Source organism: Malurus melanocephalus, unplaced genomic scaffold (genome assembly GCF_030028575.1).
Source record: "Malurus melanocephalus ecotype Western Australia unplaced genomic scaffold, MMel_1.1 scaffold_80, whole genome shotgun sequence".
In the NCBI taxonomy this organism is placed as follows: domain Eukaryota; kingdom Metazoa; phylum Chordata; class Aves; order Passeriformes; family Maluridae; genus Malurus; species Malurus melanocephalus.
In genome coordinates this window covers 551,590-576,888 of record NW_026623312.1, presented here as the reverse complement: position 1 = coordinate 576,888, position 25,299 = coordinate 551,590, and the positions used below count along the sequence as shown (strand labels likewise).

General features: G+C 39.4%; 1 protein-coding gene across 3 annotated transcripts in view; it reads right to left on the bottom strand.

Moving 5' to 3' along the window:
• Positions 1-25,299, bottom strand: part of EPB41L4A (erythrocyte membrane protein band 4.1 like 4A) — a 116,302-nt gene that overhangs the window by 6,302 nt on the left and 84,701 nt on the right. Inside the window, exons 14-23 of one of the 3 annotated variants that reach the window (XM_057367508.1) lie at positions 22,004-22,087; positions 19,804-19,917; positions 17,374-17,421; positions 14,456-14,533; positions 10,019-10,138; positions 4,707-4,754; positions 4,041-4,109; positions 3,053-3,163; positions 1,969-2,050; positions 590-1,008 (exon numbers count right to left, since the gene is read on the bottom strand). In XM_057367508.1, coding sequence (XP_057223491.1) covers positions 886-1,008; positions 1,969-2,050; positions 3,053-3,163; positions 4,041-4,109; positions 4,707-4,754; positions 10,019-10,138; positions 14,456-14,533; positions 17,374-17,421; positions 19,804-19,917; positions 22,004-22,087 — 877 coding nt within the window. In that variant the 3' untranslated portion in view covers positions 590-885. Of the gene's footprint in view, positions 1-589; positions 1,009-1,968; positions 2,051-3,052; positions 3,164-4,040; positions 4,110-4,706; positions 4,755-10,018; positions 10,139-14,455; positions 14,534-17,373; positions 17,422-19,803; positions 19,918-22,003; positions 22,088-25,299 lie in introns of those variants that run through there. The other 2 variants (XM_057367507.1, XM_057367506.1) reach the window with 2 other exon arrangements.

The following is a 25,299-nucleotide window of genomic DNA, read 5'->3' as shown; positions in this document are numbered from 1 at the left end:
AAAAAAAAAAAAAAAAGCTATTTGCTAGCTGTCTTAAATACTACTCCACAAGTTTAATTTAACCAGCACTGAAATGCCTTGCTAAGCAGTCTTAATATGGTGGGTCAGTTTATATTCCCCAGTTTCCAGTATGCTTTACTATAAATTGGAAAATTTATTTCTATGGTATGGAATGTTCGTTTAAGTAGTCCCTCTACACAAAAGGACATTCAACATTTAGAACACTTAAAGCCTGCCCAAAGGAAAGCAAGACTGTATCACCCCTGGAACACACTGCTGCAGCGTGTTACAGAGTCTATTGTTCTTGAGCTGAAATGAGTTGAGTCAAAATTTGTGTTAACAACATGAGCATCTGTTACTGTGCTAGGCTAAAACAAACCTTGTAAGAGCTATCTGCCCTTGTATCTCAGGACATAAGTTGATCCCCATATAAAATTGTGAAGATTATTTCCCCATATCACACTGTATTGCACAATTGACCAAAAATATGACTGTTTTACTTTCTTGAAGCATCTGATCCTGATCATGTCAGTTAACAGTCACTTTTTGGAACAAGGCTATTCAGTTACAGAGCAGACCACGAAGCCTGTTTTGTTGCAGCAATTTTTTTTTTCTTGTTGTTGTTCATTTTTTGGAAATGTAGCTGCTGATCTTTCAGTTTTGCCAAGACTTTTCTTTTTGGTTGTCTATCAGGCAGCTTGTCCCCAGTCAGTCACACCACTAGAAGGGTGAAAAAAGCATTGCTTGGTCTTTCCAGCAAGCAGGCTGCACTTCCTGGTGTCATGAAGAAATGACTACCATGTCAGCTTCAGTTCCTTCTCTTACAACATAAACAAATTCTCACTTTCCAAAGACCAAAATCCATTCACCATCTTCAATTATCAGTCAAGTCTCCACCCTGAAGCGTGACACCTGTACAGTTTTTATGACCTTAGTGGTGGGTTTTCCATTGTTAGTGGATAGCAAAGATGTTTCTCCTGTTAGGCTGTCTTTAGATCCATTCTGTCTCTGAAGAGAGCAAATTAAACATATTAATGAAAAGATACAGCAGAATTTAAACAGTATTTTGCTAATTGTTGCTATGAAAGCCTTCAGCCATGGGCATAGCAACTTACATAYACATATATACACTACACCAGGAATATTAAAGTGTATACATTTATTTGAACTTGTTTTCCATTCTTGCCTCCTGCCAGCTGCTGCCCCTTTGTGCTATTGCTTATTCAGGAAATGCCACAATTAATTATTTGATTAGGAAAATACTGCAAGCAACCACTCACAAGGAATTAATGGCCACTGTTAGGAGGGAGCCTGGGGCAGAGGGAAAAGAAGGTGTTTGTAGACACTGAACATTTTAACAATAATTGTATGGCAAGGTAAGTATCTGGAATTCTCACTCCCATGTTTTGCTTCTCCTTTTGTATGCTTTTGAATAGAACCTGATTCTCACAATTTAAGTTCAATAAAACTATCAAAATTGAGAGCTATGGTAGTATAATATAAAATGAAAGACAGTCACTAAGTCAGATTAAGAAAAGAGAAGTTCTGTCCTTTTTAGATGCCAATAGCCTAAAAAATATGAAGTATCTGGAAAAAAAATATGAAGTATTTGGGAGGTGAATAATTGATGTGATGACTATGGTGTCACAAGCACACCTGCATATTTTAAGAAGTTGTGAAAGTCAGTTTTCCTTCTGTGAGGAGCAGGGATGCATCTCAAGGATGCATCAAACTGGGAAAGAGTTCTCTAGCAACAGAAGCAGGAAGTGTTCATAAGGGCATGTGTTACAGAACTGTATGTATTTTGAAATACAAAATATAAGTAAAATACAAAAATTCACACTGATGCTGAAAAAAAATCTCATCTTTACGTTTCACTGGAAAACAAAGATCATCTTAAATAAAGCACTGCGCTCCATTTCTCCCTCCAGCAAAAAGGAAAATTGCAAAGGATGTACAATCACTTACCTGTTGAGTCAACTGGACACAGAGACCTTTACCATCTGAAGATCGTGTGACAGGCAGTGGAGGGACCAGATCAGTTTTGACACTGGAATTACAATATCACAAAATTCATATTGCTTTAATGAAGTAAACTATCACTGTGCAGAGGAAGAATAATGAAACTGACACAGACATCTCTATAGATCTGAAAGGCTTTTATCATCTGACTCTAGACATCTGAAAGCTGTCAYGCTGATCCTCAGTGGGCACCTTCAGGGCATAGCCCATACTATCCCTGTCTTCTCCTCRTCTTCAGAAGCAGCCAAAATTGAGTCAATATCATTGAATCACAGATTARTTTGGTTGGGAAGGGACCTTAAAGATCATCCAATTTCTGCCTCCTGCCACTGGCAAGGACAACTTCCACTATCCCAGTCCATCCAACCAGCCTTGAACACTTCCAGGGATAGGGCAGCCACTGGGCAGCCTGTGCCAGGGCCTCACCACCCTCACAGCAAAGACAAGCGTCACCTGAAATCATGGTTGTGCCACACCTCCTTCAGGGTGCTATCCAGCTAAAACTAACCTTCCAGGTGGGAGCTGCTTTTCACATTTTTAAGGCCTTGCTGCAATTGAGAATGGGCTGTCACTTTTCCATTTATAAGTACTCTTCAGGCTTCTAGGAAACATTAATCCACCCACTGATGAAGAGGGTTGTACTAGAATTTCCATGAAACAAATTGCAGAGTTAATAGAGACCACATTTTAATTCTGTCAAGGATGAAGGTGTCTGGAAAGCAACTCCTGAATTCTCATCCCCTAGGCAACTTCATGACCTACCACTAAAGAGCAGTACAGGTTTGTTTTAGCCTTTTCAGTTTTCCCTYCTTCCGACTGGATCAAGAAGGTCACCATGGCCCAGAACAGACCATAATTGGTTTTGGAGTTGTTTCACTCATTTTTAGCTCTGAAGATACTCTATTTAGGAGTTTGCCTGAACTCTGTGCCACCAACGAGCCACGTTTATGCTGCTTCTCATCACCATGATCTTGAAACAGCTTTTGAGCTCCACAAGGCTAGTCCAGTGCTAATACCCAGGTTCACATACTTCACTTCAGACAGGACAGATCTCTCGCCATCGGAGCACTGGGAGCGCCGGTATTGCCGGTAGCTGCGAGGGGAATGTGAGTGCCGGATGCGGATGGGGTCGCCTTGAGTCCTAAGGGAGACACAGAATTCCCAACACTGGGCTGGTAAACCACATCTTTGGCAAAAAACATAATTTCAAATGCAGACTGAGAGGTCCATTTTCTAACTAAATTATGACAGATGGCTTCTTGCACTTGCTGAGTTTAAAGGGCTGATGCTTTTATTTTTAACAGCCTGTATTTGGAATTCAATGCTTTAAGAGAGCAAAGGTCACAAACTGGCATGCCCACGTTTGAGAATGAAACTTTAATAAAGAATGCCTTAATTTACACATCCTTAGTATCAGCCTTGTCTGCCTAGTGGTGTTGTGGAAGCACATTATAATGCAACCCAGGATCCCATTTGTGCCACATTCTGCTGCTTGCACTGACATGTGGAATCCCAAATGGGCAATTATCACAGTGAAATAGATGTTGGGTCTTAAAGAAAAACCTGTGCCCTGGCAGCTGCCCATGACAAGCCAAGGAAGGGATTGCAAAGGTCAAAGAATTCCTTGGATGATCAGAATACTTAAAGCAAAAGGCTAAGAAAAAATGGATTTTCTGGTTTGCATTCACTTCTCCCTGGTTCTGGTAGTTTATATTATAAAAAAGATTCATGGCTGCTATAGGGAGACATGCAGAACATATAGACAGGTTCACAAGTGTGTGGAGGAGATAGGGAGAGATGAAGATGAATTTTTATTTTGCATATTTTGAAAAGGAAAAATATTAGATTTTAATATTATTAAGTATCCTCACATGACCCATCCTAGATGAGTATTTGAAATAGACAAGAATTTAGAGATTATGTGTAAACCCATTCCTGTTTCAGTAGGACAGAGCTCACAGTAAAGTAAGAAAAGTGGGGATTTATATACACAAAGAAAAATTCTGACATAAACTCACTCTACTTTAGTGTACGGAATTTCTTTCAACTGCTCCTCAGATAGGCCAGATGGATCCACAAGTTCCTTCCTATAAAGGATTAGGAAAAGTAAAAAATATAACAGTAAGTGTGAAGTGCAAAAATGTTCCTTTTTTTTTTTTTATATCAGGCTGAAAAGATTTACTAAAACTAGCTGTTGTCAGCCCTGAAGCTATATTGACATCAAAATAGGAAACCTCTTTTGTTCACCTTGATTGCTTCAACTGCATGTCCCATCCTGTTCTACCTTCCTCTCACCTCCCTGCAAATCTGATCTTGTTGCTTCCCAATATAACAAACATTATATGTGCTAAACAGTGAATTTCCTTTGGAATTGCAAAATGTCTTACATACGGGCAGTGGGGTGTGATCCTAACAGTGTTATATTACAAACAAAGGCATTGCAGAAGCCACAAAGGAGTAAATCTCTAAAATTATGTATGGCTCTTTAATAACTCATTTACAGACAGTGGTCATGTTTCTGCAGCGCACTCTGTGACCTGCAGGATCTTCKACACACAGCAGGTCACTATCACACACATAATTTGCTGTGACTAAGTCCATGTGATACCACAGTGGAGGGGATTTGAATAACTTCACTGAAGGCAAGCCAAGCATCTCTCAGACCCTACAAGGACCGTACTTACTGAATATGTTTCCATAGTTCTTCTTTTGCTTGTACATCTGGGCTCCTCCTATAAATACCAACAAAGACTGAGCTGTGAAAACCATCAACTGACATGTTGCTTTTCAAGTAACTTTTAGCAGCACAGACTCTGCACAGAAATCATAATAAATGTAATACACTAGTGACTTCAATTTTAAGGTTTGTTTTCTAAGAAAATGCATTAAACTTCATAGCTTCATTTCAACTGAGAAGTCATTTCTTGAATGACAGGCTCTCAATCACACTTCCCGTTCCATGAGCCTTCAGCAAGAGGGCACACAAAATATAAACAGCAGCAGAATTCCCCACACCAAATCAGCACCCAGTTTCTGTCGCCACATACCCCTCCAAGGACAACATGTTTTGGAATAACACCTCTGAGAAAGGCCCTCAGAAGTGTCCTGTGGCCCACAGAGCCCTTCGTGGGCAGGGATTGGCCACACCAGGCTAACACACCAGTGACGCCTGACCATTCCCAGTGAATCTTCCTTGTGGCTCTACTGCAATCATGGCACAGGCTCTCTCTTTCTAGTCATCTTCGAGAAAGGTTTTTGCTCAATTTATTTATTTTTGACATCCAGTAGAAAAAAAAAACACCAACAAATTAATCAAATCAGCAACTCTGCCTGCTTATGCTCCTCAATATGCTAGCAAGTATGTAATTCACATGCAAAGCACTTGCCAAAAATGGTAATTTCCCTGTTGAAGACATAGAGACGTAGCAAAGCAAGCCTGAGTGGCAAGGCTCACATTTTCCACTGAATTACAGAATATATATTTCTAACTACAACCCATTTTTTTTAACTTTTCTGTTCCTTTTCTATTGCAAGCTTAGTGTAGAGCCACCACTACTGTTAAAACTGCGCCTAGAATTCACCCAACCCCATTCAGAGCTATATGAAGTAAAGATTTTACACAGTGGCAGGGACTACATCTGCATGGAGAGATCTTTTCACTGTCGTCAGCTAGACTGTTCCACACCATCTAAGATGTGAGGGACACAGCCTTTAGACACATTCAGCATGCATAAATGCTCCCACAGTTTCTCAAATATTGAGTCTTACATCATCAGGTCATACAGCCTGACCTTTTTTTTTCCCTTCAACAAAAAGCATATCATATTCAAAGATAATTTAGGAGGAATATAATCCAAATTTAGATGGAGATCAAGGAGAACAGCAGAGATTGCATTTTTGCACATCTAAATGGGGTCTCCTTGCCCAGGGACAGAGATGTATCAGAAATAATTCCAAACTGCTCTCTAGCACTAACAGTTTGACTGCTTTTTTATTTCACCATTACTATGCTGGGCTTATTTCCAGACTTCAGCCTAGGAATAATGTTCAGAGACATCTGTTTTGTGAGTAAACATTATACAGCTGATGAAAGGCAGAGTATTTTAGGATGGTAATGTTTTGGGGTTTTTTCAGATTTTACAGTAGCAGAAGTACTAGCAGATACTAGTACTGGTTTATAAACACCAGAGAAAGAACTAAGGGAGAAAAGCAACCTAGCATTTGTATTTATCTAGGAAGAAATAAATGAACTGAAGGACTAAAATGAACTAATCCATAATCTCCTCCAGCTCCAAGGCTTTCCAGTCAGGATGATTCCCATCCTTGGCAAAGTCCTCATTCCAAATCCTCAGGTTCTCATGATGTCAACACCTACAGTCATGAGAGCCTTAGAGTTCCAGTTCTCCATGCTTAAAGCTTTTTAAGGCTTACTGTGTTTCTGCTTACTATAACACATTTAGTTTTCTCTGATTTTTACTTCTCTCTCCATCTCCCTTCTTGYATTTACTTCTTCTTGTTGCATCTGTCCATGCTGCTTTTTAACTCCCTGATGCAGTATATGCAGGGGCATTTATCAGCCTTTTTCATCCCTCAGTTTTGAACTGATTTGTGCTCCCATGAAGCCTTAAGCTCASCAAATAGCAGCTGCAAATCCTGCACTCACCCTGGGGCTGGGAAGATAGACATCTTCCTCAGAGGCTGAATAATCAGACAGTGGGGGATGTGAAAGCTCCCTGAAAAATGTCAGCTTCTCCAGGGAGGCTTTGTAATGCTTACAAGCTCCAGTTTGCCCTGAGGAAGGAAAGCCCCAAGGTCTCTCCCAAGCCCAGGACTTGCACAAAGCAGGGAATTGTGCACATCATTGACCCATTTGATCAGCTCTGGCTTTTACTTATTCAGGGAAATACAGCAGTTCAGGACCTGGCCTTGAGGCTCAAGTATCATGAAGCATCATGTGAAGCTTTACCTACAGTAAGAAATATTAATTTTTGGGGCAACATGGAAAGAGAGTGGTTAAATAAGATGACATTTTCATTTCTCCACTTTCTAGGAACTGTGCCTTCTGCTTTCTGTGACCAGCTCCAGGCACTTTGTCCTGTGATCTCTGCCATTTTGYCTCTTTCCATCCCTGCAGTTAAAAATTAATAAAAAAGACTTTGCTGTACAATATCAGTTTAGAAATATGGCATCCTATGGAGAAAAAAAAAAAAGAAAAAAGGCTAAATAGACTTATTCCTCACAGCAAGCTTTTTTTAGACTTCACATCATGCAATTAGTTATTTTCCATCTGTTTAAGAAGTGTTACCATACCGGGATAACCTTACAACATTTATTCAGGTTAGCTGCTCACCAAAGAATATAAAGAAATATGATACAGATAAAGCAACTTAATTAAAGTATTTTGTTTCCAAAGGCCTGTTTCTGCTTCCTTTGAAAGCAAAAGGATGGAAAGCTTACAAAAAGAAAGGTGAAATATAAGATAAAATGTAGGTATTGCATGTACTGCATAGGAAATTCATGTTCATATGGTGCTTAAGAGCCCACAACAAAGCAATTCTTCTGTTAAATCTTTAAAGCCAGATCACAATCCCCCTTTCACTTTGTTTTCATGTGAATGAAAACACTGTGAATTGTTTTAGAACTCACAGTTTTGATATACAGGACTCAGATTGTCCTATCTCAGTATCTGAATCAATACCTTCTGGATGGTTTGCATGCTAATCAGTTTTTCTAATGCACAAGAAACCTGATGGGAATTCCCAGTAAGTGATGAATCTCATGGGGTTTTTTTGTTTATTTTTTATTTTGTTTGGAAAGGCTGTAACAGCTCTACACGTTAATAAAGTATACATTATTTTTTGTGCCTGCATCTGCACCCTTATTAATATTTCAGTCTGAGTCACAAATGGTAAATTTAAATAGCCATGGAGTTTTATGGCCATTCTTTTTAATTAGAAAAAGCCCTTTGGCAACACAGATGTTTTACATGAACTCTTGAAAATAAACCCTGTGGAACTAGAATTGGGAGCTCTCTCTATTTGCTGATTCCTTGAGGAGAAAGAAAGGTCAAATTCCTGTCAAATACTTTTATTCCCAAGACCAAGGAGACACTAACTTGCCACTATGAATGATTAATATTACTCATTATCAAATAAATTAAAGGCACCATGCCAGGCACAGTAACAAGAATTTCAGCCACTGCTTCACAAAGAGAAGTTCTAGTTATGACGAGTGCAATAATAGATTTATTGTGAAAGAATTGCCTGTTCAACTAAAACTAATGTTTTGTATCAATCTTTAAATGTGCAAGTTGAAATTACCGTATGACACCATTTAAAACCAAAACAACTACACCCATCCTATTGAATTGTGTTTTCTTTTCTTCTGACCATTATCCATTATGCAGCTAAGCCAAACTAAATTAAATAAATTCTCTTACAATCTACTACAGATTAACAGTTAAATTTAAATGCCTTTTACTAAATGTTTTTTCAAAATCCTTTGAAAAAAGTTCCCATTTTACTCTTTCTGGTTCCTACTTGCTTATGTGAATGATCTCTGCATTCTTAGGAGGTTTGGGTTTCTTTCATTGGGGATTTGTTTGTTTTAGTTCTTTTGACTGGAGAGTGTGATAAAAAGGAGAAACATGAAACAATAAAACAATAGCAAAAAGAAATGAGAAGCCTTCCAAAATCTTCAGGATTTCCTCATTTCTATGCTTCCTCTAGGACCTTTGCTTGTTCAGTGAGAGCTTCTCATTCACCTTTTTTCACTAACAGTAGTTTAAATTAAATATAACTCAGAATGACCCTGTGCTGCAAAATATAAACCATTTCATAAGTTAAGTTAACCACAAGAGGGAACCCGTGCTGTCCAAACAATGACAGTTTGTGGGTAAAAAAGAGAAASTTGGCTACAAATTCAATGTAACCATTACCCACGGAGTACATTTCCTAGTTTACAGCACTTTCTTTATATAATAAACCAAATGGAAAACAAATTTACTCAGCTGTATTTTCTGGGTTCTCTACATGTGAACCTTTAATAATCCTGATTTTTAGTGATATATTGTTGTACAGTTAACACATGGTTTTTGTGCAGCTGAAAGTGAACAAGTCTGTACAAAGCCTGACAAAGCAGAAATTCCAATATTTGGACCTTAAAAGTCAGATTCTATTCCTCATAATTAAAACTCTGCTCTATGAAACTGGAGACAGCAATGAGTTCTAGCAATACAGGTGACTGAAAACACAACTCAAGTGGATTTAAATGCTGGAAATGTCTATGCTGACTGTGGTTTTGATGACACCAAACATTATAACAAACAGTGTGTCTATGCCCCAAAACCAGGCCATTAGAAGAAAAATGTAAATTAAAGGAAACCAACATTTTCATTATCTTGAGAACATTAATTTCAAAAGCTGGTCACCGTTTCAGAACAGGCTGTCAGCAGGAGCAGCAGTGCCTGGCACTATAGCTCCATCATGAAAATCCTGACATCAGGATGCAATATATCACKGACTGCTGCTTGTCAGGGATAATTTGACATGGATACATCAGCACCTGCTCTTATCTGGGACACCACTGCAAATATGATATGACTAAACAAGTGTGCATGTATTTCATAAAAATGTTTGCAGTTGTCACAAAAAAATCTGAAYGCTTGAGCAGACTGGCTGCCCAGAAGAGTGGAATTGCAGCCTCATTACAGAGCTGATGTTCAGTGGGCCACAGAACCATCCAGGACTTCCTCTCAGGTGATGGAGAGAGCTCCTCAACAGCTACAAAGCCTCTTTGCTTTATTGTGCCCTGAAATCCAAACTGAACAAAGGCAGTTTAACCACAAAGACAAATCTGCGACTCTGGGAGCGTACAGTGTGGAAAGCTCTGCTCCTCAGAAGCTGAGAGCCACCACCACACTGGACACATTCCTCCTGCTTTTGAACGAGRTGCAGAAGCCTTAACTCACAAATCAAAGGGTGCAAGGGTTACATACGATCGAGATCTGTGCCTGGATCGCCGGTAGTTTGGATCTGCCTGGGTTTTTCCCTTCTGCCGCCGCAGCACAGCTTCCCACTGAGGAGCCGAGTCAACCATATCATTCTCTTGCCGTAATCTGCAAAAGAAACACCAGGAGTTCAGTCTGAGGGCTCTCATGCAGGATGCTCTGAAAAGCAATGGGGTATTTCTTTTTCTCCAAAAAAAATSCAGCTCCTGCAATGCCGTACTTAACCTTTCATCTTGCTTAATTTTAACTAAGGCCTCTTAAAGAAAGAAATATATAAGAGAAAACTTGCTGATTTGTTATTTAGAAAGAGTATGAGCCAAAAATGAAGTGACCCTTGCCTTAAWGGACAGACCTACAACTTGAATTCCTCTTCCCAGCCCAAGCCAAACATCTGGAATTTTCTCTCTGYTTACATATGCCAGTGTACCTCATCTGCAGCGAGACCCACATCATGACACTCCTACAGCTTTGGTTCTACTCCTACACCTTTGCCAAGTACTTTGCTGCAGCATGCACCTTCCTAGGATCCAGGGAAAAGTCTCCTTGCTGAGTCTCCACTCAGAAGAAGTGGTCCCTTCATCCTAACCCGTAGCACAACTCAAGATGCATGCAGATCTCCATGGCACTCCTTCTGCACCATCCCCTAAGGCTTTCAGCCCTGTCATGGCTTGTGTGCATCTAAACAACATGCTTTGCTTTTTATTTCTTCTCTTTTTAAAAATTCGATTTCYTTGAAATCCATTAATTCATTTTTGGAATGCAGATGGAGCCAAATGTCAAAATCCTATGAACTCAGCAATTTTGCTGGGAGGCTGAAGTAATTCCACAATGCCACAACCATCCAGGCAGCCAGGCAGGGTTTGATCAGAGTTCCACAAGTGCTTCCCACAGTTCTGAGGCTGCACACAGACTGCAGGGATGAAGTGCTCAGGTGGTGGAGCAAATGCATGTGCTCGGTCACAGCAGTGAATTCAAAATCTAGCAGGGATTTCAAAACACCCCTGGAAAATGCCACCTGAGTGTGGATTGTCTGACAGGATGATGTGGCAGGCATGCTGGAGAAACCAGAGAGGAAGACTGACAGGTAAAACGAGCAAAGAGGCCAACAGAGATAAAGGGATTACACTGGMGGTGTAGGCAATGCAAAGCTTGTTGTTGTTGTTGCTCCTCACTTCAGATATACTTTTCTCTTTGAGTTTTGAATTGTTTTGAATTGTATCAGGCTAAACCAGCTACACAGGCTCCTGCTTTTCCTCTAATCAGATCTTCTCTCACATGCATAATGAATTTTGAGCTGGATCCCCAATTACTGTAAACAGCCACAACTCTACCAAATGGGACGAAGCATCTGGAGAAGACTGCAACCTCGGGTTTTGATTTCGAAGTAAATCTTTTTAAATCTGTAATCTGGTGACAGGTATTAACATAARCTATCTAAGGATTTAGTGGAAGAACTCACACAGCAACAAGTAATGAGTTGTGATTTTCATCCCAAATAATCCAATTTGTGCAAACAGCAATCATCCCATATGGTATAGACATAACCAACTGCCTCTCACACAYGGCAGTCACTTGCACAAAATTACTGAAAATCTAAATATATGAAGTAGCATTTTGGCTATTAAAAAAAGCAGTGTCAGCACATCCAAAGCAGTGGTGCACCACAGCAGAACTCTACTGGATGGAGACATGAAGAAATAAAACATCMATTTTGAAGCTGCAAAGAAAGGTGTTATGTTCACTTTTAACAAGGTGAAAGATGACCAAGRTATCTTGGTTGCAATGTTCAAATTCTAATAATTTTGGGGCAATTTTTTTAACTTTTTGCCAACAGAAATGACAGAAAAAAATCTGAAAGACATTTAACTCGAACTCTAAATTTCTATTTAAAGATACTTTTGAATAAAAGCTATTGGCCTTGCACTGAAAGCCCATCACAGTTTTCCTTTCATTCTTTTCTCTGAGCACTAGCACAGGTTGCCCAGAGAGGTGGTAGCATCTCCCTCCTTGGAGGTACTGAAAAGCTGCATGAGACTGGTCCTGGACACCTGGCTCTTGGTGGCCCTGCTGGACCAGTGTTGGACCAGATGACAACCAGAGTCCCTGCCAGCCTTAACCTTCAGTCACCATGTGGTTCAAATCAGGTGGATCCTCTAAGTGCAGTCAGGAAGGAAACTATGCCTCAGCACACAATGTCTGCTCCTTTAATACATTTTCATCTGCACAATAAATTTTGACCACAGGATTAAAAAAGCAAATACATTTCTTCCATGGTTRAAATATGCTTATCATAGGCTCTTCTTCACTTTCATATGAGCACCTGCTTAGGAGAAAACATTATTACGATGGAGTGAAACCTCTAAAATTGAGAACAGGTAAAAATATTTTCCCAAGCAATTTTTTAGTGTTGTATTTTCAGAAGCTCTCATACACAYTTCTGGTTTTCTCAATAATTTGTTTTCTTCTGACAAATAGTTCACAGGGATCTCTTGTCATGTGTACAATATATTATACTCTACTCTGATCAGAAGCAGATTTATTTGATTAATATGAGTATTCACTCATTTTATTCCAAAAAAAATAAAACAATTTTGTTTCTGTATCAGGGACCTGATTATTTTACTGGGAAATAAATTGTATTAGTTTATGCAACCAGTAAAACTTGAGTAACAGCAGTTGCAAGCCTCATTATAATGTCCTATTTCACCCTGCTAGGGCTGGCTCCCCTCTGATAACAGGAAAGCTGCTCAGTGCCTCTGACCTTTCAGCTTTTTATGTTCCTGCTGTGGCTGCTAAGTGAAATGCAGAAATTCATTATAACTGGTTGTTTTCTGCACCTGCTCCCAGGGAGCAAGTTTTAGACTTCCAGCTTATTTAGTACTTGTTTAATCTAACACTGATAATGACTTTTTATCACTTCTGGTTTCAAGTGATCAACTAAGAAAATGCTGAAACATTAACAATTTTGTTCCATCTTGCATTTCTGAAAATGTAAAAAAACTTAGAAACAATCCCCCAAAAAAATTTTTTTCTTCTTTTTTAATATTTTTGTCCATGAAATGAAGAAGAGTTGGCAAAGGCCCTTTTATTCTCAAAAAGAAAATGATAAGCAGTACTTAATCCTTCTTACAATTCAGTCTTTATATTGCAATGAGTTCTTAAAAACATTCTTGTGGGCAGTCTCTAATTTCTTTCACTTGCTTGTGGAGCTCCCTGCACAAGGAGTTTCACAGGAGGAAAAAATAACCTGGCAAGAGTGCTCTAGGAGAAAGGGATACAAAATACCATTTACTGCTGATCACTGAAACTATATTCAGCATATAATTATAATTCTGGAAAACAAACCTGCCATGCACACTAGGATATTGTTAGCCAAGTACCTTATGAGACTCTGCTCTAATTTAGGTATGCTTCAAAGAAATCTTATGTCTCAAGTATGTTTTGTACCATTCCATGTTTCACCATCATTTTTTAACATTTCTTTAACTGCTGCAAGTCATGCTTAAAATATGATTATACYGCATGCTCTTGCAGCACTATCTAGCATTCAATTATTTCCAAGAGCTTCCAGAGATCTAAAAATCATTTACAACTCAGAGACCTGCATGTAAGACATGAAGAAATGATGGCAGCCCATGTAGGCAGCAATTTAGAAAATGTGCCTTAAAACAATTTCTCTTTTGTCCAGTGATGTTTCTCTTGCACCATGTTTACACAATATGAGGAAACTCTACAAGCTTTTAAAAAATATATTTTCATAAATACCCCTTGGATGCTGTTATCTCCAGTGCAACATAAAATATACAGCTTYAAAAGGAAACCAGTAATTACGCTTTTTCATACCAGCAATAAGAAAAATAGAATCCATAATACAGGATTTGTTAGCATCATTTGATATGAACTATTGTTGTCCTATTAAAATTTGATACTGTAGACATTTTTGGTTTGGGCTCACACTTGACATTTTGGAAAAATAGAAAAGTTACACAATTTAATGCAGGAATTTAAAATCAACATTGAGATTGAAATCCACTAGAAATATTTTTTACTTCTGAAAAGCTTGTTTTCTTCTGAAAAATATTTGAACTTGAATTTGTGAGGTATTGAAGTATATGATGAAAATATTGTTATCAACATATTATCAATTTTATTTGCATTTATATTGCAATTTCTTTTGTAATTGTGCCCCCTATTTGATCTTGTGGTCATTACTGTGCTCTTCCCAAGCAACAGGAGGGCAGGCCTTCATKGCATGCAACTATAATTACGTATTCTGACAATTACTGCTCTTCTTATTCAGAAAAAGGGTCTTAGGAGGACTCTACACAAAAAGCACCCCTTCTTACTAGGTTTATCTGAGAGAAGTCCATCTCCATTTGCCTGAATTTCAAGTCTCCATGTCTAAAATAGTTAATATATTATTACCTGTTTCTCTTCTTCCGATGTTCTCTGTTGGAGTTTTCGGATTCGCTGCCACTGCTGGTGTTACAGCGGGACCGTGACCTGGGCAAGAGGAAAGCAACACATTAAGGTGAATTTATCTGATGACACCAAAATTATTGCAGTGCTAAACAAGGAAAAACAACACTGCAAAGGCATCACTTGGAAAATCAGAATTAAAAGACTGTGGAGGGCTTGTTTACACCTGCAGGTCATGTTCTTTTTTTCTCATTAATTGATTGGGAAGAACTGCTTCACAAGTATTATCAGGTGAGTGCTATTTTCATTTCTAATAATTTCATTGCTTCCTTTTTTGTTTTAAAATTCATTTTATCTGTCAGCATTCTCTAGGTACAYGCCACATCAAGGTGTTTCTTGGAGGTGTGAAATGTTTTATCTCTTAATCTGYATGCATCCTGGCTCTTTTCTTCTTGCACACTGTGGTGCACCCAACAGAATTGACACATCAGTTCTGAGTTTGCAGGCAAAAAATAAAAATGTTAACAAATCAATCTTTTTCTATTCACCTCAACTTCCATCCTGCAAGTTCATACTTTCAAATGTTAGGCAGTATGGAAGAAATACCAGTAACACCAGGATTCTGCTGCTCTTTATGGAAAAAGGAGGCTGAACCACCTCCCTTTCAGTAGAGAGAAATGTCTTAGAATAATAGGACAGCTAAAGTCTAGGAAAATCAGTTTAATCCAGCTTGCCTGAAGGGAATAAATTTGGGAAAGTGAAATTTCCCCAGAGAAATAGCTTCTTCCCATACTCAAATTTCATGCTCATAATATAAAATACCCAGGTTCCAGTTAAAAATACACCTGTCTGGGTCAAGCTTAAAGTGGGGATAAAAGGTATGTGTGTTACTATGGAAATTGTAACCCCAAATAAAAAAAGAAGAAGGGAGATTAAAAGATGGTGTCAAAAAGAGTCACTCAAGCACAGCAGAAGCGTTAAGAGCAATAAATGCTCTGGATCTGCATCAGAGTTTGCACACCCAAAAGTAAACCTTTCCCCATCCCAATCTTATCAGATTCAATAAACRTTGCATTAATAACAACAATAATAAGTCATTTGACCAACACTGCTCTTTCACACTTCCAGCTCATTAGCATGACTCTTTTCTTCTATATTTTTCAGTTTGACAAGCATTTTCTTACTACAAGTTAAGTAATTTATCCCATAAAGGTACCAAAACAGCCAAAAATCACAGTGTGGCAGGCAAAGTACAAGATAAAATGTCCTATTTGATCAAACAACTCAAGATAAACTTCTCTCTTAACTTCTCAGAAATGGAAATCTGATCAACCTCTTGGATACTGCACATCAAATTACTTGGTGCTCCCTGTCAGGAAAGTACTTGGGGGGGCACAGAAGGGCTAATGAGCTGTCACCTGAGTGGCAGCTGCTCATGATTGTTGTCAGAATATTATCTTTCACTGAATGCTAAATATCATCTTCCACTAACTATTAAATATCAGCTTTTACTGAACTAAGTAAAATATCAAAAATGGGGGAAAAAAAAATAAGATGGTTTCCTAAATCGGGAGAAAGAACACATGACATCATCCTGATCTCTGGCAATTTTAAGGTACTTTTTGTCCTTTATTCCCCTGTATTCCTCATCATGCAAAATATTTGATATTTTGCAGGTAGAATACCTCTATGGTCTGGCATAAAGGGAGCAGGAAAGAAGTCATAGTCAGTTTGATAGGAGACACAACAAACAYTGTCTGGGAGATGGATTGGAGAGCTGGGGAAGGCTCCATTCTGGCACAAGCTTTTTCTGATTAAAAGGAGAGGACAGTAGCCAAATTGTGAGGAAGTGAGGAATGTCTTTTGTCTTTTGTCTTTTGTAATATAAAATAACAAACCCATGCACAGTCTTTGGGAAGAGGTCCCTTATGGGCACTGGGGCTTCCCACCTGACATGCTCAACTGAATCTTCTCAGTTTTCTGCRCTGGACATCTATCACAGGACTACCACTGGCAGCTTGTCATACTAACATCCTTCCAAAATATATTCTGTAATCTCATAATAAGCACAAAGTATGTGAGCACTTTCTCTGGCTTCCTGTGATTGTCCCCAAGATGTTTGTGTCTCTGCCAGAGCTCCTTTCCCATGCTGCAGCAGTGATTCAGATCCTGGGAGTGCCCCCTGTCCTTCCCAAGCTGCAGGAGCCTCTGACACGGAAATACACCACACTGTCCCCTCATTCCAGCAATGCAGGAAGGAGCAGAGGAGCRAGGAGGAACACAGAGCAGAGTCGTGACAGGCAGATGCTGCAAAAATCTATCAGAAGCTAAAATTGTCAGACAGCACACCCAAATTCACACCTGAATTTTAATTGAAATGTGACAGTAAGTCAAGTCTGAAATGGGAGATGGGGACAGCAGGAGAATCTTATGAAAAAAATAACAAAAAATTTACAAGACAGAGAGAAGACTATGAGGAGTTACATGTGCTTTTGAACTTACCACTTGCAGGACAATTCACCCCAAATGACAGCACATTTTCTTGCAAAATAGATTAATTAAAGTGGGTACAGAGGCTGGAGAAGTAAAAACAAATCTAGAGATGCAAAATCCAAAAGCTAAAACTTCTGGAACTGACTTTGAAGTTGCAGACAAGCCCTCAGGAAACTGTTGCAAACTGCTTCTAATGTGGGGTAGTAACAATGTGCTGCAAGACTGTGCTGACTCTGAGGCCCTGCCACAGAGCATTTTAGCAAAAAGATAAGAAATAAAAAATTAAATGGGTGTAACACAACAAATCTTTAATACATTTCAGAATATGAGGGACAAGGAATAGGGGATGGAATGAAGGAGGAGATGCAGTGAGCCAATAATGACCAGTACCTTCAGTTTCATTGCACAGYTGCTATAGGCCATATATTTACCTTCTCCTTTGCTTTAAATCTGAATCTTCACCACTGTTTTGATTTTTCCTGTGACATTAAAGAAGTTTTAATGAAATATCATGGAGTCACTCAATAGGAATACACAAAACTACCCATGCTAAAAAAACCCTAAAACTTTACAAAATATTTTGCRGCTTTTTTTCAACATGATGTCAGATAGAGAAAACAGGGCATGTGCTTGTTTTACACTCTTCAGTACATCTTTACAATAAGTTGTGAAGGCATGATCCCATTCAAGCTCTCATTGCAAACCTCTGACCTGCAAAATTAAGCTTAGCATACTAAGCTTAGCATACTAATTAAGCTTAGCATACTAATTATGCCTTTAGAGTTTCCTAATATTCCCAGCATAGCAGAGTTCGGTGGTTTCCTCTTAGCTCCAGTAAAGGGTGCACAAACAACACAGCTATTGTTGTTAACAGTTGGAAAAGGAAAGTGCATGAATAAAACCAAGATTCAGGAAGGCATAATTAAGTTATAATCTACCTGCTATTGTCAGTCTTCACAGTCTCTCATATGAGATAAGACTTTTAAAAACATTTTGTTTGTGTGGTATCCCAAGAGAAAACTTGGCATGGCTGAGTCCACTGACTAGATCAGCCCAGTGCAAATCCCAGGTGGCAGCAATGATTTCCTGCTGCGTAGTGCACAAATGCTTTTCTTTTCTTGATAAAAGAGAGCTCTGCACTGCACACCTCTAGACTTTTGTTTTTACAAAGCCCAAGTCCTTCTGACAACTCAACAACTGAAGCAGCTAGCAATGCCTCAAAAAAACCTGTGCTGGTTTTTCACAGTGGAAGRTATGGGGCTTTGTTTGGGTTTCATACTGAACATAGGTTGATGATTCTGAGATGTTTTTGTTGTTGCTGCGCAGGGATTGCACAGAGCCAAGGCAACACTGGCAGGAGGCTAAGGCAGCATGGGACACTGGGAGAGGACACAGCTAGGATAAGTGACCCCCAATCGACCAAAAAGACATTTCAGCCCATGTGACATCATGGTCAGTGTAAAAAGTGAGGGCAAGAAGAAGGAAGGGGGAGACATTTGGACTGATGGGATTTGTCCTCCCAAGTGACCATCAGATTGGACCCTGCTCTGCTGGGATGGCTGAGCACCTGCCCAGCCTTGTAGAGCCAGGAACTCATTCATTATTTTGCTTTGCTTGTGTGCACAGCATTTCCCTTCCCTGTTAAATTGTCTGCATCTCAACTCATGAGTCTTCTACCTCTTACCATTCTGATTCTCTCCCCAATCCTGCTGATAGGGAGTGAGTGAGGGGCTGCCTGGGGTTAAGTCACGACAAAACCGATTCAGGGAGCACATYGCTGTTAACACCTAGGAGGGCTTTATCCAGCAGAGAAAATCAACATAACTCCATTGCCTAAGAGAGAGTTACACTGATTTGTTTGAGGTCACAAAGCACACACCATGGGTGAGTTYCTTCTTTCCTGTCCCAGACAGCTAATGGCAGATAAAAGGTCTGAGACTGTTCAGAAACCTGACAAGGATAAAAGCTCCACATCAAACTATATTTCCTCATCAATACAGCTGCATTGTCAGGGACCCCTTTGCAACCCCTGGCTTTAAAGGCCAAACAGGTAATCATTTCAGAGCTGTCAGAAGGAGATGTGACTCTGATGTGCTTGCTTCTAAGGTGGTTTTAGAAGGCTGCAGTGAATTTGGTGCATTGTCTGTGTTTGTTTATACTTCACAGCAGATCACAGCACCAGGCAGGATACCCCAGCCATGAAAACAGCTTCTCAGCAGGACAAATCATCCCAGGTAACACACAGTCTCTCAATACTGTGTCACTTAAGAACTCTCCCTGTAATTTGCTTTTTGGACATGCTCAAAGACACGCAGCACAGAATCTGCATCCATTCAATTTTACTGCACTAAAAAAAAGCCACTCAATTCAGCTTGTACCAATTGAAAGAACATTATGTGTCATGTAGTTGTATTTTTTCTGGGATCCTCTCTAATGTAAAGTCGTTCATGTACAGGACATGCTGAAGACAGATTTGTGGCTCATTTGTTTAAACCTTTTGGCACTTAAAACATAGAAATGTACTTTTGACACTGCAATGGGAGCTCACTGTCAAATAAGCAAATCCAACAATCCTTTTATTCACCAAGGAAAAAGAGCTGCAGTACCTAAAGGAATCTTGCACATGCCAATAACGCAATTTTTAACATCATTTTCCCACAACAGCACACAAGCAAAGCAAAGTTCCCTTTCCAAACAGCTGTGGAATTACTGTTCAGGTGGTTTTTGACTAACAACTGGCTCCTGGAATGCCCCTTTTCCCAGGACCCAGCTGTGCCTCCTCAAGGCATGCAGGACCTCTAGTTCCTACAGTTCCTATAGTTCCTACAGAAGCTGACAGAAATTTACCCCGAGGCTCTTACCTCCTCCGAACTGGCTGCCCAGGCTCATTCTCACTGCCACCAGACGGGTTCCTTCGGCGTGAGTAGGGAAACTTCGGTGATTTATTGCGGTCACTGGCAGAATTGTACAGCCCACTAAGTTTAAAAAGGAAGAGCAATGAGTCAGCTTTGAAATTTCCAAGACAGTTAGGTCAGGTAACTGTGATTTAGCTTACAAAAATGAGAAGGCTCATGCCCACACACACACACACAGAGGTGAGTATTTGGCTACATGTGCTTGTGTCTGTGTGAGTGTGTGCTGTGTAAATGCAGATGGTTCTGCTTTCTAGCAATGAATATTTCACACTGAACCTTGAAAATGCAGGAGAGATTTCTTAGCATTGCCATGCCAATGACTCGAAGCTTATAAAATACAGACTTAAGTTTATCCATATTCTTTCCACATAATAAAATTTCTGTTCTTTAGTATGGCTTATCCAACGCAGAGCGAGTCATCCTTCAAGTTTTCCATGGGTGTAAGTATGAAACCTTCCCATTTTCCTCTCTCATGACAAGCATCTTCACCACAGAGCTGATGCTCAGGAGCATGAAGTTATCTCTACCTCCATCTCTCTGTTGCTCAACCACACAAACCTCTGCCAATAGTGCAGAGGTGGTTTCAAGCTCCAGTTTTCTGCTTCCCTAAAAGCCTCTGGCCTTCAAATTGAACACATTCTGATTCAACTGCTTCTGCAGACAGCTGATTACAGCGCTGCCCTGCACAGGTGAAAAGTTCCCATGGCTCATCTCAATGAGAATTATTATTAGGAGCTGTGAAAGACTCTGTGCAACATCCAATCTGCTTATGTGTCTAAAACTGCAGAGTGCTTTGGAGTGAATAGATTTGCAAAAACTCAATCCTGCCATTCAATCAATCCTCAAWCCTGGCTCCTGCAAGATCAAACATCCTGCTGTCTTGAGGGCAACTTCAAAACTGAAGCCATAAAGTGACAAGATAGCACCACATCTCCTATAAAAATAAACAAGGAAAGGTCTGTCCTGGCAAGAGAATATTTGCTCACTGCTTTGTACTTAGTCTGAAAACTATTGCTATTTACAGAAGGGGTTAAATCAGGATGCCCCAAATGACACATCATGTATAGATCCGAATCAYCACAGAAAAGCAGGAGCATTCTGAATTATGCTTTTTGTGATCTCTGGTTATGTTTCCAGCAGCAGGAACCAACTACAACTTCAGACAACTGCAGGAAGAGAAAAGCTGAAGACGTTCAAGGACTCCCCAGCGCTCCCTAAGTCCCACACCATTCCCAGCCCGGGGGACTCACTGAGCCAGCTGCTGCACCTCTGCCTTCAGAAGCCCTTCAGGATTTTTGTTCCATGACTCACCCAGCCTCCCCCAGGAATTTACCCACTATATCAATTCACTCCTCACAGAGGAGGACCACAGGTCTCCCACTGGTGGTGAGTCAGGACTCACCGCATTTCTCAACACCTTTACCTGCAACAGCTTCACCTGAAGATCTGTAACCCTTCTGCTGGAAAAATACAGTCTTGGTCTATTTCTTTTCTCTCAGATTTCTAGATGTCATCCCCTGGAATTGCCTCTTTTACAGACTGAAGGAAGAGTCCAGTCTGGCCCGTGCCCTTGCTCCTTGTACAGRTTTACTGCAGAGCCATTCACACCTTTGATTACCTTCGCTGCTCGTCTCAAAGCCTGTTCCTTTTCCTGAGATAAGGACATCAGAACTGCTCCCAAAATTCATGGAGCACATATGTGATCCRCCAATTTATATCGTGGTATAACATTGTTTTCCTGTTTTACCAGCAATTGCTAATTGTTTTTCTGACTGTTACACAGTTGATTTTTCTATAAGTTATCCATCATAATTCCACAGGACTTCATATTAATCAGAAATCTAGGGCTATTATTTTTTGCTCTCATGTGCCTCTTTTGACATCTTTTGACTCAACAGAATTTACATGTCACTCACACTTTAAGGGTCTCTCTGCCCCTCTTCACAGACAAATTTTTCACGTACTTCCTTCCAAAGTACTTTCCTTTTTTTTCTTTATCCATGAAAGAACCTATCTACTTACATGCAGTACACATCTATTATGAATCAAATGACACATCAATATATTATGTTAATATCCTTCAACCTATTGGTATGGCATGGTATTTACCATTGCACAATACCTAAGACATCAAGTCTCGCCTTACCTCTGTGGGCCATTTTCCTCCCATGGAGCGCTTGTTTTGCTTCTTTGCGTTTCTGGACTGTTTTCATTTTTCATCTTTTTAAAGCTATTTAAAAGCACAGATAAATATATGTCTTTTAAAACACATTTTGTACAGATCACATTTTATGTCCTGCTGACCACATATAATTTAATTTTAAAGGCATATACTCAGTACAGAGATCCACCCTGGCATATAGTTACTCATTCGTTATGTGAAAAAGGACAAAGAGCAGCTTTGTTGAAAAATCTCTCCTAAAAAGAACAATCATAAGGAGAGGGAGAAAGAAGAACGGGAAAAAAAAAGCAGCTTTGTTGAAAAATCTCTCCTAAAAAGAACAATCATAAGGAGAGGGAGAAAGAAGAACGGGAAAAAAAATACAAAAAAAAAAAGAAAAAAAAAAGACTGACTCAAAAAATGGTCTCTGCAAACTCATAATTGTGGCAGCACTGAGACAGAAAAACAGTAAATCCTGTCTCCAAATAAACAAGAACAGATACTTAGGCAAGAATAATACAATATGATCTCATAGTCTTCCCTAATATACAGTTAATTATTTATAATTTATACTATAATTATTTAATCAGAGGTTTTTATCTCCTTTCTATTTTACATAGCTCTTAATGAAACTTACTTCCATGGATTTACTTAAATACCCTGTGAACATTTTTTAATTTTTGGCATAAAGAGCACCTGGTAGCAATGTGTTCCAGTATTTGACATAATTATTATTTAATTTTATGTCAAAATTCCAACTGGTTTCAAACTTCCATCCCTTGCTCCTGACTGTTTCTGTGATTGTAGAAAGAAATAAAGAAAAACAAGTATGTATAACTCCCTAAATCAATGATTCCACCTCTTAATTTCTTTTACACATTTTTAACTGACTAATCTCTTTTCCAAGAGATTAGTGGAAAAAACCACAGGCTATTTAATCTCTCTCAGTGCAGGAGTCACCACATACCTTGATTATCTTTATCATATTTCTCTACCATTTTCCCAGGTGTACACTATCTACTTAAAATGGGAGCAACAAAAGCAAGGGGTGATAACTATTCAAAACATGACAGATCACAGGTTCACAAGTTCACAGAGCAGCAAAATCTTCTCATTCTCTCCCCAGCAAAACCTTAGGTTTTATTTTTGCCAGAAAGAGGTTGTTGTGAAAGAGGTGGCTTCAGTCACTGCTGCAAGGCAAAGTACCAGGACAGCCACCAAGCTGAGATATATTAGTGTTTGTAATCAGCTTCTCACATACCTATGGGGATGGGGGGTGAAACCAGAATGCTCCAATTCTTTCTCTATTCCTACCAGTGTCATGTTTTACAGCCTCTGACCCATTAAAGCTCACAGATAATTGCCCCTTCAAATGCTGCAAGTGGCTTCTAGCTGAAGCACGCATTTGCACCCCTGTCCTTGCCGATGGCTCGGCAGAGCTTTTGCTGCAGCTCCTTCGGTAGAGCTCTCTTTGTTCATGAGCAAGCTTTTCACCTGAGACAGAACGAGGCAACCACATCGATTTCCACTCAGGTCTTCAGGGGGTCTTACTGTCAGCACCCCTGTACGATCATTAATACAGCACGTATTTATCAAGTGCAGCTCAAGCAGAAAAAATAAAAGCTTTACAGTTGCTTACAGAGAGGCGAATATAAGCTGGGAGTTCTTTTCCCAGGGCAGGAGGTGACAGACTCAGCTTTATGAAGGAATCGTGGCTACTTAACTCACTAATCCACTTTTAACCTCAGCCTTTGGTTACTACAGGTCACTGAGTTAATCATTTAATTCTCACACAGTGAACAAAATGCAAAGCTACAGTARGTCAGCAGGAAAAGGAATTAAATTACACCTTATCAGGTAAATAATTTTCTTAATACTGCACCCATTAATTACTGACTCATAGCAGCATGCAATCTATTCCCAGGCTTAAAAATATGTGCTTACTACCAAGCAAGTAACTCAGTTAAATATATTTCAGTCCTGTATTGCAAAAAAAAAAGAATTGATTTGCACAGCATGAACTACTGAACAATACCTGGGTTGAACTTAAATAAACGTGAATACCGTTGTCAAATCTTAAAAAAATAGAAAGAAGTACCAGGAGGTGAATTTACTGCATTAAAATCCCAAGTCATTATTCATTTGGAGCAGACACACACTTTACAGACAGAACACTAGGGCGTGGCACCTCTGCAAATACCAGCAGTACGTGCAGTTGCCAAAGGTACTGAGTTCATTCAAAGTACCTGAAAGTGTTAGGATCTGAATTTCATGTGAGATTTCTATCGTTGGGGGGTTTTTTATCTTTTTTTTATTTTACACTACTTACACAGAAGTGACCAACCGTAGATCTCAACACTGAGTAAGATGTTAAATATGAAAACTCAGCTTGTGAACACTGCTGAAAGATGCTCTGCAAGCATCAMTGACAAGTAATGCAAGAATTACATAGGATGTAGCAAACTTCCAAGCTGTAAATGCTACACAAATTTTCTGTTACCTCTCACACATACCAAGCCTGGGAGGCCCAAAAGGTGTTTTATGGGTACAGACAAGAACACAGAGAGAAACAAATCAAATCTTAAATAGAAGGAATGCAAGAAAAACAACTTCCAACACTTTTTTATGTTTTTCTCCTCTTTTTTTTTTCTTTTTTTTTTTTTGTGGAAGTGAGTTACACTGTCTGAAACATGACTCAGTAAGAATCTGCCTGTGAACTTCATTTAAGCTGTCAAGGTACGAAACTAAGCTCAGAAACCTTGAAGCTGTCATATTGAGAGCCCCTTGTTTTGGTTCTTCCTCTACAACCTGCCTTTCCAATTCTTTCTAAMAATTAATTGCTAAAAATTCTGTAGGGAAAAAATGTTCAGAGGGAACCTTTTGTGCTTTAGTGTGTGCCCACCTGATCCTGTCACTTGTCATCACTGGAAAAAGCCTGGATCCATCCTCTTTGTGCTCTCCCTTTATGTATTTTTTAATCTTTGCATTGTTTTCTGCTTAACAGTTTCGCTTCAGCATGACCAAGTGGCTAAAACATCAACTTTCTTTTAACATATGATTGCCATTATTTTCCAGGTACTGTAATAATGGATTCAATTTCCCTCAAAATGAGGCAGCAACTTAACTTTTCTTCTGGAGTAAAYTTACATTTATATATGGAAGTTATAAATATTAGACAATAGGGAACACTATCCATGAAGTATTTGCAGTAAATCTTTTAGATCCTTTTTCAGAGGTCAGTCCGAAATGTGAAGGCCACAGCTCCAATGTGTAGATAACTC